Source organism: Lontra canadensis, unplaced genomic scaffold (genome assembly GCF_010015895.1).
Source record: "Lontra canadensis isolate GAN:19392208 unplaced genomic scaffold, GSC_riverotter_1.0 scaffold14, whole genome shotgun sequence".
NCBI lineage: Eukaryota > Metazoa > Chordata > Mammalia > Carnivora > Mustelidae > Lontra > Lontra canadensis.
The window spans coordinates 7,333,781-7,352,439 of NW_022631008.1; the positions used below are offsets into that span (position 1 = coordinate 7,333,781).

Sequence of the window (18,659 nt, forward strand, 5' to 3'; positions counted from 1 at the left end):
GGTAGTGAGATCGAGCCCCTCGTTGGACTTTGTGCTGGGCATGGAGCCTGCTTAAGATTCTCTCTCTTTCCCTCTACTTCTGCCCCCCACTTTTTTTTTTTTTTTTTTTTTTTTATTCATTGGCTCTTCCCTTGTCTTGGATGGAAACTTGGCACACCCTGTGGTTTTTTTTGCTTATGTCTCATGTAATAGTCAAAACCCTTTTAGGTAACAAAGCATGTCTCAATTCAAAAATGAAAAGAATTTGGTCCAAGATATTAAGCAACACTTCAAAGTTGATTCACATTAAGACTTACGCTCCTCCTCCTGGCTAAGGTATGAAGTTGACATTTGAGTGGTCAATTCCTGCCCATCTCTGATCAGCTCCTGCACAGGCAGAAGTGACAGGAGGCAGGACAATTCCTTGGTAGGTGGCTTCATGCTCTCTCGTTGATGCTCTCTGGTAACCATGCTCTACATGGCTGAAGCTGATTACTTCCTTTCCTGGGTTCTTCATTTCCCCTGCTGAACCCCTCCAGGCTTCAGGGCTGTCTTAACCAATCTGAACTCCCCACCCTGCCTCTTGGTTTACTCACCTGCTGTCCCTTCTACACACACCCAACTATTCCCAGCAACCTGGGGATACAGACTGGCCCCACCACACCCCCAGGGTATTTAGATGGCTCTTCTCATGCCCTCCGACTGCACAACATCCCCCACTGGTAGGCACACATGTTCCAAGCTCTTGGAGAAATGCCAGGGAAGGCTCATGCCCACAACTCTCTCCCAAGAACAATCTTACAAATCTTTTCCTCAGCCCGCAATCAGACTCCCTGCTCAACCAGGAGTCTGCTTCTCCCTCTGACCCTCGCCCCTCTCATGCTCTCTCTCACTCTCTCTCAAGTAAATAAATAAAATCTTTTTTAAAAAAAGTATTACATAGATTATTTTACTTGTGACTCATATGTTCTATATCCTTTTATCAGCCATGTTTATAGCAAGCTGACATACACATATGTATTCATACATTTACCCCAGCTAACCAGTTGTTAAACATTCGCCAGCACACCAGTGATCACGTGTCTTATGATCTAGTCTTTTGTGTCCCTGGTGGTGCCATCAGGTTGTGATGTTTTGTGGGTGGTTTTAGAGTTGTAGGATGCCTTGACAGCCTGCCTCAGATGGGAGGACTCCAGGAAGAACCACCTCAACACGGTTGGGGGAAGGGATTGTACCTCCTTGACCCTCCTGAGCACTTCTATGGCAGAAGGCATCTCAAGTATGGGGAGGAAAACCCCATACCTCCACTCTGTGTCTAGTAACTAATTGTTTAGATCCCAAGCCAGAGTGAGTACTGAGGAATCATTATAAACATTCCTTTGGAGGGTGGAGGCAGAAATTCAGCTTCAACACTGCCATTTTTGATTCAAAAGATACACCATGCTCCTGTCCAGGCATCCCTTACTTAGACACTGGTATATGGATTCATCTTTACTGGAACAAAGTCTTTAAAACTGAAATGCACCAGGGCACCTGGGGAGCTCAGTCCATTAAGCATCTGCCTTCAGCTCAGGTCATGATCCCAGGGTCCTGGGATCGAGTCCTGTGTCGGGCTCTCAGCACAGTGGGGAGCCTGCTTCTCCCTCTCCCCTCCCCCTACTCGTGCTCCCTCTCGCTATCTACCTCCCCGAATAAATAAATAAAATCTTAAAAAAACTGAAATGCACCATGAGCACAGCACAAGAGGAGTAAATCACAAGAAACAGAGCCCCTTCTCCATGAAGGCCTGTGGCTCATCTGAACACGTCCTCCCCAGTGGGACCATGAGTTCCTAAACCATGAGTTTCTAAAGCTGACCGAGCAGTAAAAGCCAGGCTGTAGCACCTGTGTTGAAGGAACGCTTCCCCAGGTCAGTGATAAATCAGCACTTGAACATTTCTAAGGTACCCGAACTCCTAAGAAAAAAGGCCTATATTCTTCCTATTTTAAAAGTGATGCTCAGAAGACTGTTCAAAGTCATAAAGCAGCCCAGGATTTCCAGAGTTTCTCAGGAGGACCTGTGGTGAGAAAGGATAGCAAACATGCCTGTGGCTGGCCCGGTAAGGAAAGAGAATTTCTTTAAGCCCAAGTTCTAAAATATACCTGAAAGATGGGAATTGAGACATCTAAGGAGGCAAGTCTTTCAGAAGAACACATTATCTATTTCGCTGCTTCCCACTAGAGGCCAAATAAATACAACTCAATAAAACTTGGATCGAAGTTTTTAAATTAAAATGAAACCTGCAGGGTAAGGCATAAATCATAAGCATCAGCTTGCAAAATTTCCACAAATGTGTTTTTGAGACTAAATAATTTCTTACAGTTTTTTTCTCCCGCATAAAATAGCTTTCCCTTGACGTAGAGAACGTGGTACCTCCTGAGACGTTACACACTTGCTATCTGGTGGTGGGTATGAAGGAGGGTACGGACTGCATGGAGCACTGGGTGTTACCCGAAAACAATGAATCATGTAACACTACATCAAAAACTAATGATGTATGGCGACTAATAGAACACAATTTTAAAAAATGTAAAAAATAAAAAGAAAAAATAAAAAGAAGGAAAACAAAACAACAACCACCAAAAAAAACTAGCTATTCAAAGCCAAAAAGCAAAACTGCCCTTGCGGTTAGAGGAACTCTCTGCCTTCCCGCCCCTTCTTCGGGAGCGAGAGGACCTCCAGGAAAAGAGGCAGCGGGCGGCCTTACCGCAGGCTGTAGAGCACGGTCCCGTCGGGCTGCACCCGCAGCATGACGTTGTCCGTGGTGGTGTCGTGGATGAAGGAACGCTTGGAGTGCACGAAAAACATGTCTGGGACCCAGATCTTCTTCACTAGCCGGCCGTCAAACGTCATGCTGAGGTTGTTGGTGCTCGGGAAGGACAGCCTCTCGTCCTTCCAGTAGTGTCTCAGGTAGAGGGTCATCGTGAAGTCCTGGAGGGGAGGGTTAGAGAGGGGAACCCCACAGAGTGAAACTACCAGGGTGTCAGCAGGACCCTGGGCACCCCATGGAGCCGTCACCCGGCTGGGGATGAAACCACAGAGACATGGAGGTCTTGCCTCCAGTCCCTGGGGTTTGCTGCGGTAGGAGGACTGCAGGGGAGGGACTCAGCCAGACACTTCTAGCAAAATCCATGTCCCTGAGTCCCAACCCATCCCCTGGCATCTGTCTCCACCCTGACAAGGTGCTGCTGCCAGCACTGCTGACCCTCGGTGTGTTGGGGGGAGAAGGGGGTGCGGAGGGCTAGATGAGCACCCCAGCTTCTTGGCCCCTCAGCTGAGATAACCTGGAGGTGTTTTTGCTGATTCTCAGAGTTCCCCTAATGGGACTGAGATTCACAGCAGTGACTGGTTTGAGGACACAGGACTTTTCTCTTCCTCCCCATCCCTGTCTCACCTTGCCCTATGCTCTTCGTGGGTTTTGGGGGATCATCTCCCAAATAAACTACTTGTGCTAGAATGCTTCTCTCAAGTCTGCCTTCTGGATACCCTAAACTAAGTGAGGCTGTAAACAGTCCTGTAAGTCAGGGAGTTGTAGAACATTCCATTTTCCCACCTAAACCCACTGAAGAGGGGGAAAAAAAGGACCCTTTTCAGCAGTTCTGCATTTCCACAGCCAGATACAGGATCTCCAGTTGTGGAATATCTGGCTACGTGACAGCTGCGACCTTGGACCCTACTGTTTCTGTTGGAGAGCTTTTGCCCAGAGGACACATGCCAGGGGAAAGAGCCTAGGCACTGAAGGGAGATCAACTTTGGCATCCAGCTCTGTCTCATACCAACTGGGTGGCTTTTGGCAAGTGTCTTTTTTTTTTTTTTTTTTGATGATCAGTAGACGCCTTTATTTCTTACAATCACTTCTTTTATACCTTCTACTTTGTTTTTATTTTCTTTTTTGATTGGCAAGTGTCTTCACCTTCCTTACCCACCTGTAAAATGAGTGTGGGCATTCCCACGGCTTGGGGAGTTGTGAGACCCTGTGAATTTAGGAGTGTGGATCTCCTGACCCAGCACAGGCCCCGTGTGACTCCACGTGCTCACAGCCCCGGCAACAGAGGCACTTACCATGTCGACTTCTGAGATGCTGTCCAGGCTCTCCACCTGCACATCCACACCCACAGGAATGGCCGGACCTGCAAATGGGGCATGGCAAGACATTTATCCTTTTTACTTGCATTTTTACTACAGGTAGGAAGAGCATCCCCCCTGGAACCCGTTTCCTCCGCTTCCTGCCGGATTTGAAGGTTTGGCGTCCCCACGTCAAGCTGAAGTGAAACCAGAAATCGGAGGGTTGAATCCTGGGGTTGGTTCCCTGGAATATTCCAACAAAGAGCTTTTGTTTGCTTGTTTTTAAGTTTTTTGTCTGAATCATTCAGGTGATTCTAAGGATGAGGTTTCTATGAAGCTTTCTTCTCTGGTTACACGTGCTCATGGAAAGCTACAGGGATGACCTAGCTCAAAGCTGGGTCTGATCTGAGGAGTGACTCCCTAGCACAGGGTCGTCCACTCTGTTCTTTATATCTGCCTCCTGATTCTGTCATGGAAGCCAATGCCTCTGTCTGGCCCTGAGGCACCCAGAACCAAAGCCACAGGTAGGCCACTTGCCAAGCCCACAGATTTGTATCTTCGCCACATGACAGAGTCGCTTGCAAGGGGGACGTGAGGCATCAGGGTGGCCTGGAAACATTAGAATCTTTCTTTTTTATTTATTTATTATTATTATTTTTTTTTTTTTTGCATTTCTAGGCCACGAAAACATAATATTCATCAAGAGAAGGAAAGCATTATCAAGGGACTAGATTGCTGCTCCTTCCCCCCCTGGATGTGGGCAGGCATGGGCCACACTTAGATTATCCTGGATGGAAGTGGGTTTGGATCCAACAGCAGCAGGTTACAGATTTGATAGAGACTCCCTTCTAGAACCTGTTTATTCTTTGGGTGAATGTGGCTGGGAGAAATAAAAAAATGAGGACGATTTCTGAAACAAATATTTTATTCCAGGAAGAAACCTATATGGATGAAAACCCTATTTGACACAGAAGGGGCTGAAATCTGCCAGCTGCAGGCTAAGCAGACAGCCTTCTGCACTAGATCGTTATTTTCTCAAGCTATTTTCATTTAATTAAACCCAGCAGACCGCAGTCTGCCCTCGGATTGACACCCGAGTTCCGTCTGCCAGCTCCCAGATTAGCACGAATTTTGTCCAAGGTTGTTATTTCAGAGCGTTTTCAGGAGGCAGCTTTGGGCTGCGGCGGCCCAGTCTTCCCCTGGCCCTTCCCACAGCCAGCTGCTGGCCTCACCGATCCCCAGCCTTCCTTGTCAGGAGCAGCGGCCTGAGGACAGCTCAGCTAGCTAGCCTGGACATGGGCAGGGCTGGACAAGGGCGATACTCAGAAGACCTGTGGGCTCCATCTTGGCCCCCAAGCATAATGGAGGCAGACCTGATTGGGGGAGAACAAAGCGTGTGTGGTCCCTTGGTTTGACCTCTACCCGTGGACAGTCGGACAGACCCCACCATGAGTGCTCGTCTCATACCTCCAAAGCCGGGCCTCATGCTGAAATCATGGTCGTCTATCCTCAGAAGCTGCTCTGACTTGGTCAGTGGCGATTTGGTGATATCAGGGCTTCGCTTCAGAATTGGGCTGCCAAGGCGGGAAGCAACAGGTTCATCACAGATTCCAATCAAGACAGATAAAAAAAAATTTTTTTCAGTCAGATTTGATTGTGACAGGTTTGATGGGTTGTGTTATTTCTTCTTTGTAAAGCTATTGGATAGCCTTGCCTCCTCTCTCCAGCTTTCTGGATTAATGCGCTCACCCAGCAGGTGTGGTTTAGAATCATAATTGAGGGGCTCCAAAAAGTGCCAATGCCCAGAGCCCACCTCAGAGATTTGGATTTGGCTGTTCTGGGAATAGGGCCTGGCAGTTGGCATTTATAAAAGCTTCCCAGATTATTTTATTTTTTATTTACTTATTTTAAGATTTTTATTTATTGATTTGAGAGAGAGAGAGAGCACACAAGAGAGAGCATGAGTGGGTGGTCAGAGGAGAGGGAGAAGTAGGCTCCCTGATAAGCAGGTAGCCCAATGTGGGACTCAATCTCAGGGTCCTGGGATCACGACCTGAATCTAAGGCAGACCCGTAACCCATTGAGCCAAAAGCTTCCCAGATGATTTTAATGTGTAGCTAAGGCTGAGAACTGCTGGTCCTGTCCTTACTAAGGACTTAGTAAGGACTTATTGTCCTTACTAAGAAGTCTAAACTCCCCCAAAGCACTTCAGCCATTCTGGGAGAGTTTGAACTGGAGGGCAGAGACAGTGGGTGTGGGCAGAACTTGGTACCCTTGACCTCTGTTCGCCCATTCTGCAGAAAGAGGTTGGAATTGCCCTTGGATGCCCGCCATCCTTGTTCCATGGGAAACATGTTCTTCTGCTGCCAAATTGCACCAATGGCCATTTTTATTTATTTTTTATTTTTTCCTGGAGAGGTAATCTATTTACAGGGGCAGACAATTTTAGGAAAGGAAATGCAGTGGAAAGTTGACATCCTGTCTTTGCTTCCAACTACCCCATTCCCCATCCACAGGTACCTCTCTGAATGACTTCTTGTCTCTGTCCAGACTTTCTTGGAGATACAAGTAACTACAAATATATGTTCTTAGTTCTCCCCTTTTATAAAATCCAAATATAATGTATTATATAAATGTTCCTACTTTTTCTTCTTTTATTTAAATATACTTTGGCTTTTTTCCCATATGTAAATATCCCAAGCCTCTTATTCTGTTTTATACCGTGTAGTGTTCCCTACATGGATACACCATAACTCATGTGACCATCCTCTACAGGTGGAAATTTGGGTTGTTTCTAGTCTTCTGCTATCACGAACAAAGCTGCAGTGGCCTTGGACGGTCTTCATTCACCCACCTTCACCAGCTCTCGAATCCACAGAAATCACTGACTACCTTCCCAGCTCCCCCTTATGCTAACACCAGCGCTCTCTTCAGGCTACCACCACACACACCTCCTTTCCCCTGGATTCAATGGCTTCCTTGTTCAAACCTAGGTTCCTGAGCTTCCCTTTTCCTCTGATGTTTCTAATTCAGTGGGTCTGGGCTGCGGCTCAAGAATCTGCACCTGTGAGACTTTCCCAGATGCCACCGATGCCACTGGTCTGGAGATAACACTGTGAGAGTCACCGCCCTGGTTCATTTTGTCCTCAGTATACACAGTTTCCTCCTTTATAACTACCCCAGTCCACCTTTATGTCCTTGCTATCTTCTTTCTTGAAGAAACCTTTCATCATTTTAGTGGGGGGGGGGTAGGGGTGAGGGGAACCTGTCTGAGAGACAGAGAAACTCTGACACTGCCTACTCTGTGCCTTTAGGCAACTTGTTCCCTGAGACTCGGTTTCCTCAACCAATAGAAGGTAAAGTCCTGTGACCTGATAAGGAGTGTGAGGAGTAAATGAGATAATGTGCGCAGAAGTACTCTTCAGACTCTAAAGGGTACCCAAATGGACGGAGCCACTGTCATTACTGAACCGACAAGGAAGTTTCCTTTTAAGGTAAGGAAATTACTGCAAAGGAAGCAGTCCAGGGAAAGAATCTGAACTAGTGAGCCAGGACCAAGCTATGCTGCTTATGGAAGTAGGAGAGGAAGATGCTGGGGACTTGAAGAGGAGGAAAACTGTTCCCTGTCACCTCTCACAACCTCTTTCACCCAGCGGGAACTGGGAGCCCCGCCATCTTTTCCTTTCCAGTTCTCCCCTCCTCTGGTCCCCCACCTTCTGCCTCCTGCTCCTTGGCCAGGGGTGAGGGTTGCTGCTGAAAGTCACCACAGCTCAAGTGTGGGGAAGAGACATCTTTAAAATGCTGTGCATGCATTTACCGTCATGCCTGTCTTACTTGTTGACATCTTTGTGTACTTCTGGTCGTTGTTTCTGTCTATGATGAAAATTAAAACAGAGGTGTGCTGGAAGCAGTCTAGGTACTCAAATCAACAAAGCACCCCCCACCCTTCAGATCTCCTTCCAATATAGTCAGAATAAAATGTGAAAGAAAATAACAAAACTATGAAGTTTCAGGGCATTAATTTAGCCTTTTGCTGAGCATTTCCCCAGTACCCACAGGAGCAGGGATTTGGAGAATTAATTACTTAGAACCACTGGTCTGAGGAGGTCTGCCTTAAAATATCTGCCCCATTAGTTCACCCTGACTTGAAACTGATGCCATTCCTAACTTGGGTCTGCCACAAACCTGTTACTACAGAGAGTAACACATTGCCAGGCAAAGTGTACTGCTTGGGCATCCTTGCTCTCTGGCTTGTGAATTCAGCCAAATGGGCACTGGCAGGAGATGACAGAGCAGGACATTTATTCCTCATTCTCTTCCTGCTTCAGTCTCTGGGACTAGCAACATGTTGCTCTGTGATTACAGATAATCACAGTATCTTCAATAGGCTCCGATAACACTGTTTCCCCTCCGGGACCGTGGGTAGTCATGGCTTCCCACTGGTCCTTGTCCTTGAGGACATTGGTATCAGGCATTCCCTGAACCTTGCCCCCAGCTCAAGGAGTAGTCCCTTTATTCAACTATCCGTTAAGCCCTTTTGAGTACAATGCTGTTTTCTGCCAGGACTCGACTGAGACATTCACATCAGGACTGATGTATAAGGATGACGTCATCTGTAGCAAAGAGGAGCAGAGGCAGGATCTTGGCAGGAGCGGGTCCCAGGAATAGGTCCCAAGAGTGGGGAAGGGCTATGACTGCAGGGAGCGCTGTCTCTGGGCTACAGGCCATCACAGCTGATGGTCATCGGGGGCGGGATGAGATCACAGGCCACCAAGGGCAGAGTCTTGTTTATCTTTAGCACCTGGTACACTGCTGGGCCCCTGTGGGCTCACAACACATGTTAGTGGGATGAGGGAAAGAATTAGCCCCCTTGATGGGCATCTGAAAAGAGAAGCAGGGGAAATTGAAAGAAGGGCTTGGGATGGAAATTGATCTTGACCCAGTTCTTTCTTTGGCTTCCGGCCAGCCTGAAACAGAGACAGGCTCTGAGATGCCACTGCCTCTCCCATTGTGACACTTAGATTGTAGCCTAGAAAAGACTTGTAAGATCCTTAAAGTCTTTCTCACTGATGTTGTTTAATATTTTTAATAACTTTTTTTTTACTTGTACACCCATGTTAAATTTATAAAATAGATTTAAATATAAAAGAGAAAATAAAAACCACTCAGAAATCATCTTTGCCACCTGCATATACCCTTGTCCTCTGAAAGAGAGAGAACAAGAGAAAGAGAAGACACTGTAACCCGCTTTTAAACTCCAGTTATGATATATCATGGAATATTTTACATGGCATTGGCATCTTTTTACCAACTAGGTGTATAATAATTAATTTTTTTAAAGTAGGTTCTGCACTCAATGTGGGGCTCGAACTCACAATCCCCAGATCAAGGGTTGCATGCTCTACTGACTGAGCCAGCCAGGGGCCCCTGATTGTTAGTCTTGAAATGAAGTATGGCACACAGCTGGTGATAGGAATAAGGAACACTGCTTGAATAGGACACTGCCAGGTACTGCTAACTTATATTACATGTGTTATATTACATAGTAGGCTTTATTATTATCCCCATTTCAGGGGTGCCTGGGTGGCTCAGTGGGTTAAAGCCTCTGCCTTCAGCTCAGGTCATGATCCCGGGGTCCTGGGATTGAGCCCCGCATCAGGTTCTCTGCTCAGCGGGGAGTCTGCTTCCCCCTCTCTCTCTGCCTGTCTCTCTGCCTACTTGTGATCTCTGTCTGTCAAATAAATAAATAAAATCTTTAAAAAAAAGAAAATATTATTATCCCCATTTCATACATGAGGAAACTAAGACAAAGGGGGTCCGAATAACTTGTAAACATGACGGATTCGGGAGCCAAATCCAGAGGGTCCGGCTCCAAGTGTTGGAAGCAAGGTTGGCCACGGTGTCTCATTGAAGGATTTGGTTTCCATTGCCCGGAATTTGGGTTAGATATAGAAGGTCCAAGCTTATCTTTCCCCTCACATAGGAGTTAGCATGGACCTTACACAATGCCCACTTATTTATTGAATGAGCCTCTGGGAAGTTATGAAGAAAATATAGACATGTGCCAAGTTATGATGATATAGGTTGACATTTGAGACAGCTTTTTGGACTGAACAGAGGGTGTACATTTTTTGAACTACACATGTCCATCTTATCCTCTTGGACAGAATGAAAAGTTCTGACCTATGGTACATCCTGATGTTTCCTTGTTATAGTTCCTGGTCAGCTTGTATGTGGATAAAGTTTTCCCAAGGCCCCTCTCAGAACTCTCTCAGACATTGGATAGAACAGGGATGGGAACCTGAGATGAGCCAAGGCATCTGCGGCAGTCTCCCTCACTTCACTGATAGCAGAACGCCTGATAAGTTATACTTCACTCTGCTGATTACGTCATCTCTGAGAAGACAGAGAACTTAATTTGGATGAGGAAGGGATTTTTTCAACCAGCTAATGAAAACAATCTTTTTTTCATGGCATTGGTAATAGTCACGTATACATAAAAACTCCTTTCCAGCCTCAGCTCCCACTCTGTCCCCCACTTCGTGCAGTTGCCCATTACCCCTCTATGCTTTTGTTCCTGCCATCTCATCTGTCTGGAAAGTCTTTGCCACCATTCTCCATACTTCTTCTTACCCAGACAATGCCTTGCATGCCCAGATCAAATATCACCTCCTCCTGGAAGAATTCCCAGGTTTCCCCCCTTCCCACCAAAGTCAATACTTCTCCTCTGCCTTTATTAGAATGTGCACCAGCTCCTGTGTTTGTCAGGGGAGGGGGCTTTTTGACCACTTCTTACACTTCACCGTGAACTCTACCAGGGAGGGAATCTATCTCGTGTACCTCTGTAGCCCCAGCTCCTCGCCGTGTACAGACTCAGATTTCACAAAAATACATACAAAATATGGAGGGAGAAGCATAAACCCAAGGGTATATTCTGAAGAATCAAATGGTCCTGTGAGAAATGTGCGAAGGAGGTCAAGGTTTAAATGAGGGACACAAGAAAGGTGCTAAAGACAAGCAGCTTTCCTTAAAAGTGTATTCTGAGTCAGGGGAGTGTGCAGAGGGAAATACTCTGTTTGGAGGAGAGCGGGCAATGTTAGCCAATGATTAAGGTAAGGCTGAGCCTCTGCTAACAGAATTGAGTCTCCATCAAAGAGACTGGCCTCTGCATTGGGAAGGGAGCAGTGAAAAGAATGAGTTACTGCCCAGAATAGTGAAAATGTTGGCATGAGATCACCTAACTCAGGGTTTCTCAGCCTGACTACACTTTGGGGTCACCCAAGGAACTTAAAACCTCCCAGGCCACACCCCATACCGGGAGTGGGACCCAGCCATCAAGAGCTGTCAAACCTCCTCAGTCAGTGTTGAGAACCACTGTTCTAATTTTTGTTTAAGTGGAACTCAAGCCTACAGATCCAGATGAATCAGAGCTTAGGAAATTTAAGGATTCTGCAGTAGAGAAAAATCTGGAAAATAAGAGAGAGTCCAGAGAACTGGGGACAAGAAAATGCTTTCTTGAGATTGACAAAGAAGAAAAAAGGTATCACGAAAGCTGCTGAATTAAGCTCCAAGATGATTCCTGGCCCCATCCTAGAACTTTGATTACGAAGACAACTTAGGAACTTGCTGTGTCCCACCCTGTCGATGGCATGAAACCAGTGAGGGCTCAGACAGAGCGAGACATCCTACACTATCTCCTTTCCTTGGGCGGGGGTGGTGGTGGTGGTAGCGCTGTTCACTCTCTAGTTGGCAGATCCGGGGAGTGTCCCCAGATGCTGTGCAAGGTGTAACTGTCCTCCGGGCAGGGACGAGCCCTAAGGGCTACCTGGTGGGACAAGGGTCTGTGCGGGAGCTTCCTATCTGTGCCTATCACAAGATGGCAGAGGTGAGGCCCCGGGCCCTTAGGGGTTCACTGAGCTTTATGGTAGTCAAGCCCTTTCCCGTACTTTGGCTCACACAGTCCTTATAGTAACCCTGAGGTGACAGACCTAACCGACTCCCCTTTACAGATGAAACACACTTGAGGACATGCAGTGACTGGTCCCCAGTCACGGGGTATGTGGTAGCTCTAGGTCCAAAATCCAGGGCCCCATACCGTTTGGATCCACCACCATCCCACTATGCTTAGGAGCTTTGGTGATACATTCTTGGGGTTGCCTATCACTGTTCATGCCCAAGCCAAAACGTCCACGGAAATCCTCACAGACACACATCCTGGGCCCCTATTGTCTTATGGGAACATACATTGAGGGCTAGGATGGCAAGCCAAGTAAGGGCTTGGGGGTGGGGGGTTATCTGGCTGTTTTATATGGGTGGCCAGGGAACACGTCCCTGAAGGTGGTAATCAGGCAGAGACCTAAAGAAGATGAGGGAACCACATGCTGAGGCTACCTAAGAGTGCTCCTGGCAGAGACCCGGCAGGGACAGAGGTGGGGGGCGGGGGTGGGGATGCTGCTCACTTGTGGCAGGGGCAGCAAGCCGGCCAGTGTGGCGATAGAAGGGAGGTCAGAGAGGAAGACGTGGGCCAGACCAGCTGAGTTTGCTCTGCGGCCCACGTAAGACTGAACATGGGGCTACTCTCCAGTGTCACCCTGAGTCAGGCCACTATGATATTTTGTATACTTTTTAATATTTTAAAAATATGTTTATATTTTTTATTCTGTATATTTTGTATACTTAGGACATTTTGTATATTTGAGACAATGACCTGATACAGCAGGAAGGACATCCGTCAGTGAGGAAGCAGGTGCTCTGCCTCAGGCCCCAGGTTTCCTAGCTGATGAGAGAATACAACACATTTCTGCTTTCTTTCTTTTATTTCTTCTAAACCTCTTTTTTTTTTTTAATTCTGTGTATTTATTTGACAGAGAGAGAGAGAGCATAAGCAGGGGGAGTGGCAGGCAGAGGGAGAGGGCAAAACAGGCTTCCCAATGAGCTGGGAGCCTGATTCGGGGTCGATCCCAGGACTCCGGGATCACGACATGAGCTGAAGGCAGATGCTTAACCATCTGAGCCACTGGCACCGTAACACATTCCTGCTTTCTGTCTGTTTCTGATAACTCTGCTGTGAAATAAGGGGTTGGGCCATGGGGGAGCTTGGAAACCTTTTAAGCCTATTTCAGAAGGCATCCCCTCTATGGTACTAGAGGTAACTTACAGCTCTAGCCTCAGGGGGGATGGCAGTGTGGGAAGGGTCTGTCCATTGGCAGAGCCCCACAAATGTGGTTTTGGTTTCTTCCAGACCCACCAGCACAGGCTGTGTGTGAGTGAGTGTGTGTGTGCATGTGTGCTTTTAATCTTTATTTATCCAATAAGGATGTTACCCTAATGTTACTTATATTTCTTGAATTGCTACAGAGGTTGTACATTTTTCCACATAGCGAATAAGTATTTTGTATTTTCTTTTGGGTGTAAATAGTTCATTTCTTTTGATTTTTTACTAAGCTGGATTTTTGAATAAGTAACCAATAATCTGCTTTTCAAACCAGAATGCTGGGTTTGGTTTGTATGTAATGGGTATGTAATGGGTAATTTTATGTGTCACCTTTGCTAGGCCATGGTACACAGCTTCTGGTTAAACAACACCGTCTGTTTAAACAAGATGTTGCACTGAGGGTTTTTGTTATGTTTTGTTTATTTGCTTTTGTTTTTATTGAGAGAGAGAAATAGAGAGAGAGAGCACACGTGCAGCAGGGGAGGGACAGCAGGAGAGGGAGAGAGAAGCTTAAGCAGGATCCCTGTCCAGTGTGCAACCTGATGTGAGCTGGATCTCATGACCCTGAGATCACAACCTGAGCCAAAATCAAGAGTCAGATGCTTAACAGACTGAGTCACCCATCTGCCCTGAAGTGAGGTATTTTTAGATTTTTTTTTTTTTATTTGACAAACAGATCACAAGTAGGCAGAGAGGCAGGCAGAGAGAGTTAGGAGGAGGAGGAGGCAGGCTCCCCACTGAGTAGAGAGCCTGATGCGGGACTCCCAGGACCCTGAGATCATGACCTGAGCCAAAGGCAGAGGCTTTAACCACTGAGCCACCCAGGCACCCCTGAAGTGAGGTATTTTTAAAGATGTGATTAACATTTACATCAGTGGATTTTAAGCAAAGCAGATTGCTTTTCATTGGGTGGGTCTCATCCAATCAGAGAGAAAAGAGATCAATTGATTGATCAATCAATCCAATCATAAGAGAAAAGGCTGAGATCCTCTGAGGAAGAGGGAATTCTGACACCAGATCGCCTTCAGACTTGAGCTGCAGCCTCAACTCCTGTTGCTGTACAGTTAATCTTACTCCCTCCTCTCTCTCCATACATGTCTATTACACTACATCTGTGTCACACAATGTATCTATGCAACACTGTATATACAGATAGATACATATTACAAGCGGCCTGGTGGTTCTGTTTCTCTGGAGAACCCTGACTAACACAGGGTGTGAACACTCCTTGACTCTGGAGGTCAGCACACCTGTGGGAGACCTGAGCTGCCTGGAACCAAAAGATATCAGGTGTTGTGTCTGGTGTGGGTGGGACCAGCCCAACTTCAGTGTGGCTTCTGATGCTATCTCCAAGTCCTATCTCGGGCTCATTTGATCAAGCTTTCTTCTTGCCACCGTAACTGATGCCTATTCCCACCAACCTGGTGGGTCCTTAGTACAAACACCCAAGATGCTATTGCCCTCCATGGGGTCAAAAGGGCACAGGAAGACCATGTTTGTTTCCTTACTTCTCAGGTAAAATCTTGACCTAGATCATCTCTTTTATCTTCTACATATGTCCCAACATAAATTCCGCATGTGTTCCCATTTGAAGACACTGGATTACTTTCTTTTAATTTAAAGCTCTTTTTTCCCCACCTATTCTCTTTATCAGAATTCTTAGATTGTATTTTTCCCATTTTTTTAAAAGATTTTATTTATTTATTTGACAGAGATCACAAGGAGGCAGAGAGGCAGGCGGAGAGAGAGGGGGAAGCAGGCTCTCCACTGAGCAGAGAGCCCGATGCGGGGCTCGATCCCAGGACCCTGAGATCATGACCTGAGCCGAAGGCAGAGGCTTAACCCACTGAGCCACCCAGGCGCCCCTTTCCCATTTATTATCGTTCTTTAACTATTTTCTAACTCATAAAAATCTGTCCCTAATTCCAATGCTGCCCCCTTTATGAGCAACCTGTGTTTACTGATCATATTCTATTCACTATATACCTATGTTCCTTTGGACATGTTAGACTCTCAGTAAATGTCTTTTGAGTTCCCACCACTAATTAAATATACCAGCTCTTAAAAAACCAAAATCAAAAAAGTAAGCAAACAAAGAGTTTGTCAAGGAGAGAGCCCACAATGTATTTTGGTAAATGAAGTTACTGAATGAACTTCTTTATCTTCCTCCACCTCCTACCCTCCTTTGTGATGGTGAGGGGAGGGCCCTGGATACGGAGAAATGAGAGGTGTGGAATTCTGAGGGAATGCTGCATAATCTTGTCATAAGCGTTATATGTTTTGGGGCCCTTATCTTATCTTTAAGTGACGGGATTTCTAAGGTCCTTGAAATTCTGACATTCTGTAAAAATGATTTCATTAATCTGTGTCACCCCCATAAACTGTCAACATCTCAAGTGATCGCCATTGCCTCCCAAGCCCTGGGCACAGTGCCAGGAATGTAGTGAATACATATTTGTTGGATGAATGAAGTACAGTAATAGCAAGAGTTGGGGCTCACTCATTTATTTTTGCTTAACACTTCTCGAGTATCTACCATGTATCAGATATGGTCCTTGAACTTGGGGTGACAAGGATAAAGGTACAAGTTGAGCCCTTGTTATGGACTGGACTGTGCCCCCCCGCCCCCCCACCCTGAGTTCATATGTTAAAGCCCTAACTCCCAGTGTGACTGTTTTGAGTGATTGGTTGTTAAGGAGCTAATTAAGTTTAAATGAGATCATAAGGGGACACCTGGGCGGCTCAGTTAGTTGAGCGCCTGCCTTCAGCTTGGGTCATGATCCCAGCGTCCTGAGATTGAGCCCCGCATCAGACTCCCTGCTCACTGGGGAGCCTGCTTCTCCCTCTGCCCTCCACCCTGCTTGTAGCTCACTCACTCTCTCACTCTCGCTCTCTCTCTGACAAATAAATAAATAGAATCTTTAAAATAAATAAATAAATAAGATCATAAGAATGGGCTCTGATCCAATAGGACTGGTGTCCTTACAAGAAGAGGAAGAGACACTGGAGATACCCTCCCCACCCCTCTTGGGAAGCACCTAGGAAGGGTCATTTGAGGACCCAGCAAGAAGGGGGCTGTCTACAAGCCAGGAAGAAAGCCTTCATCAGAAACAGAATTTGCTGGCACCTTGACCATGGACTTCTAGCCCCCAGACCTGTGATAGAATCACTGTTTATTGCTTAAGCCACCCAGTCTGTGGTAATTTGTCATGGCAGCCTGAGTAGACTAGTACAGCCCTCAAGGAGCTCATAGTCTAGAAGCTGCAGCAGATGAGGAGTGAGCACTAATGCTGAGAGATTAGTCCTCTGAGATGGAATGGACTTGGGGGGCTGTGGAAGCTCAGAAGTAAGTTGCCCAGTTGAGACTGAGAGGCGGGAGTGGGGGTGGCAACGAAGTCTCCTCAGAGAATGTGATGTGTCTGGGAAACATTGCGGCACCCAAAGAAATGAGAAGGAGAAAGAGGAAAGAGAAGGATGTCATGAGCACGGGGAGCCACCTAAGTACAGGCCTCAGGAAACCTTCAGGCTGAATGGCAGGTCATACCTGGACAAGAGCCAGCAGCCCAAAGAAGAGAATCAAAAGTTCAAGCAAACCATCTGGAGAATGAAGGGACAAGATGAAGAGAGAACACGACTTAGGAGAAAATCAAATTCCAAGATACTTCGGGCAGTCAGAGACCCAGTTCACAATCCAGTGGCTTGTGTTTGTCAGGATAGGAATTTGACAGCAAGTATCTCCTGTATCATCATCATCATTGCCTTTCTACCGCCTTCTCCCTTCAGCACATGCACCCGCTGGGTCTCTGCTGGCCTGAGAACTCCTGCTGGGCTTTCTCTCTCACCCTCACCAGTCACAGCCTTTCCATTCACTGCTGAGTTTCTTGTATGAGTCACCTATACCCACCCCATCTTCTCCCGGCTCTTCAACCCACTGCCACTCTTCTCTGAGGTCCTCAGTGGCTCTTAGCTGCTGTGTCTTTGTGTGATCTGACCCTAGTGTCACTCCCTCCCTCTGGAAACCCTTGATGCTTCGAGGGAATGCCTCTCTAGTCTGCGAGTCTCTTGAGGGCAAAACCTGTATTTGCTTTAGGCATTGGTGATGTGCCCATTGCCGGTGCAGTGCCGGCCCTCAGACAAGCATTTGACAACTGTCAAATAAATAACTCTCTTGACATCTTTGACACCTCTCCATTCCAGTTATACACCTATTTCTCTGGCCCTTCTTTTCCAGCGTCCCTCACCGAGGAAGGCTTCTTCCGCCATCCTCTCCTTAAATGTTGCTCTTCCCGAAGGTTCTGTCCTTGATCCTGTTCTTCTTTCTTACAACTTGCTCTCTTTGGGTCGCTTCTTCCACCCCCATCTATGATGACTTCTGTTAGATCTATGTCTCCAAGCCCCATTTCCCTCATGAGCTGCAGACCTGTAGGCCTCCAACTGGACAGCTCTCTCTTCACGTCTTGGGAAAACACCCTCAGGTCCACGTGTTCATAACGAACGCCTCCTTCCCCCCACATCTGCTCCCCATCCTTCCTTGCTTTCTCTGACACCGCCTTCTATGAGGTCACACAATCCAGATACCTGCTAGTTTTCCACCTGATCGAATTCTGACAATTCTAGCTCCTTAAAGCTCTTACATCCATCTCCCCCAGTCCTGTTCTTTCCACCCATACCCTACTTGAGGCTTTCACCCTCTCTCACCCGGGTTACGGCATAGACTGTGGGCGACTTTCTCTGTGTCCCCTCTAGCACCCTTCCCATCCTTCTACGCTACTGCCGCAGTGTGAGCTCTCCAAATTGGACATCAGCTGAAGCTATGCAGACCTGCTTCACCTTCCAAATACACTGGAATGCCTTAACGTGACAAAGCAAGTATGAGAACAAAACTTGCAACTTCTGGTAGACCAGCTGGCCCTCCCAGAGCAAGCGCGGGCATTTGTCCCAGGGTCTGTGGTGTAGACAGGCTATACCTCCATTCTTCCAGGGAGGAAGAAGAGACAATAACTATTGATCCATTCTAGAAACCTTGCCCAATGCCCTTGCATTCTGATATTTACCAAACATGATTTGTGAGGAAAATCCCACCTGATGTGCCTCCCATGGAGAGCTTGGGAAACAGCTCTTGAGTTATTTGGCAGGGTGGAGACTAGAATGAGGTAGGTAAGGAAAAAAACCTAAGGAGGCATCCCCTCGGGACCGTGCACGCACCTTCTTAAATTCTGCACCGTGGGCACCTCACGGGCCTCACCCCCTTGCATGCACATGTTCACTGTGCTTCACATTTCATTAGTAGAAACTATGAAAAGAAGCCTGCATACAAATTACCAGCAGTTTATGAGTTGAGAATCTAGAGGAAATTAAGTG

The 18,659-nt window shown here is 46.8% G+C and overlaps 1 protein-coding gene across 1 annotated transcript in view; it reads right to left on the minus strand.

Moving 5' to 3' along the window:
• GABRR1 (gamma-aminobutyric acid type A receptor subunit rho1) overlaps nt 1–18,659 on the minus strand; it is a 31,663-nt gene that overhangs the window by 10,037 nt on the left and 2,967 nt on the right. Inside the window, exons 2-4 of the mRNA XM_032858367.1 lie at nt 5,552–5,658; nt 4,082–4,149; nt 2,727–2,950 (exon numbers count right to left, since the gene is read on the minus strand). Coding sequence (XP_032714258.1) covers nt 2,727–2,950; nt 4,082–4,149; nt 5,552–5,658 — 399 coding nt within the window. The remainder of the gene's footprint in view (nt 1–2,726; nt 2,951–4,081; nt 4,150–5,551; nt 5,659–18,659) is intronic.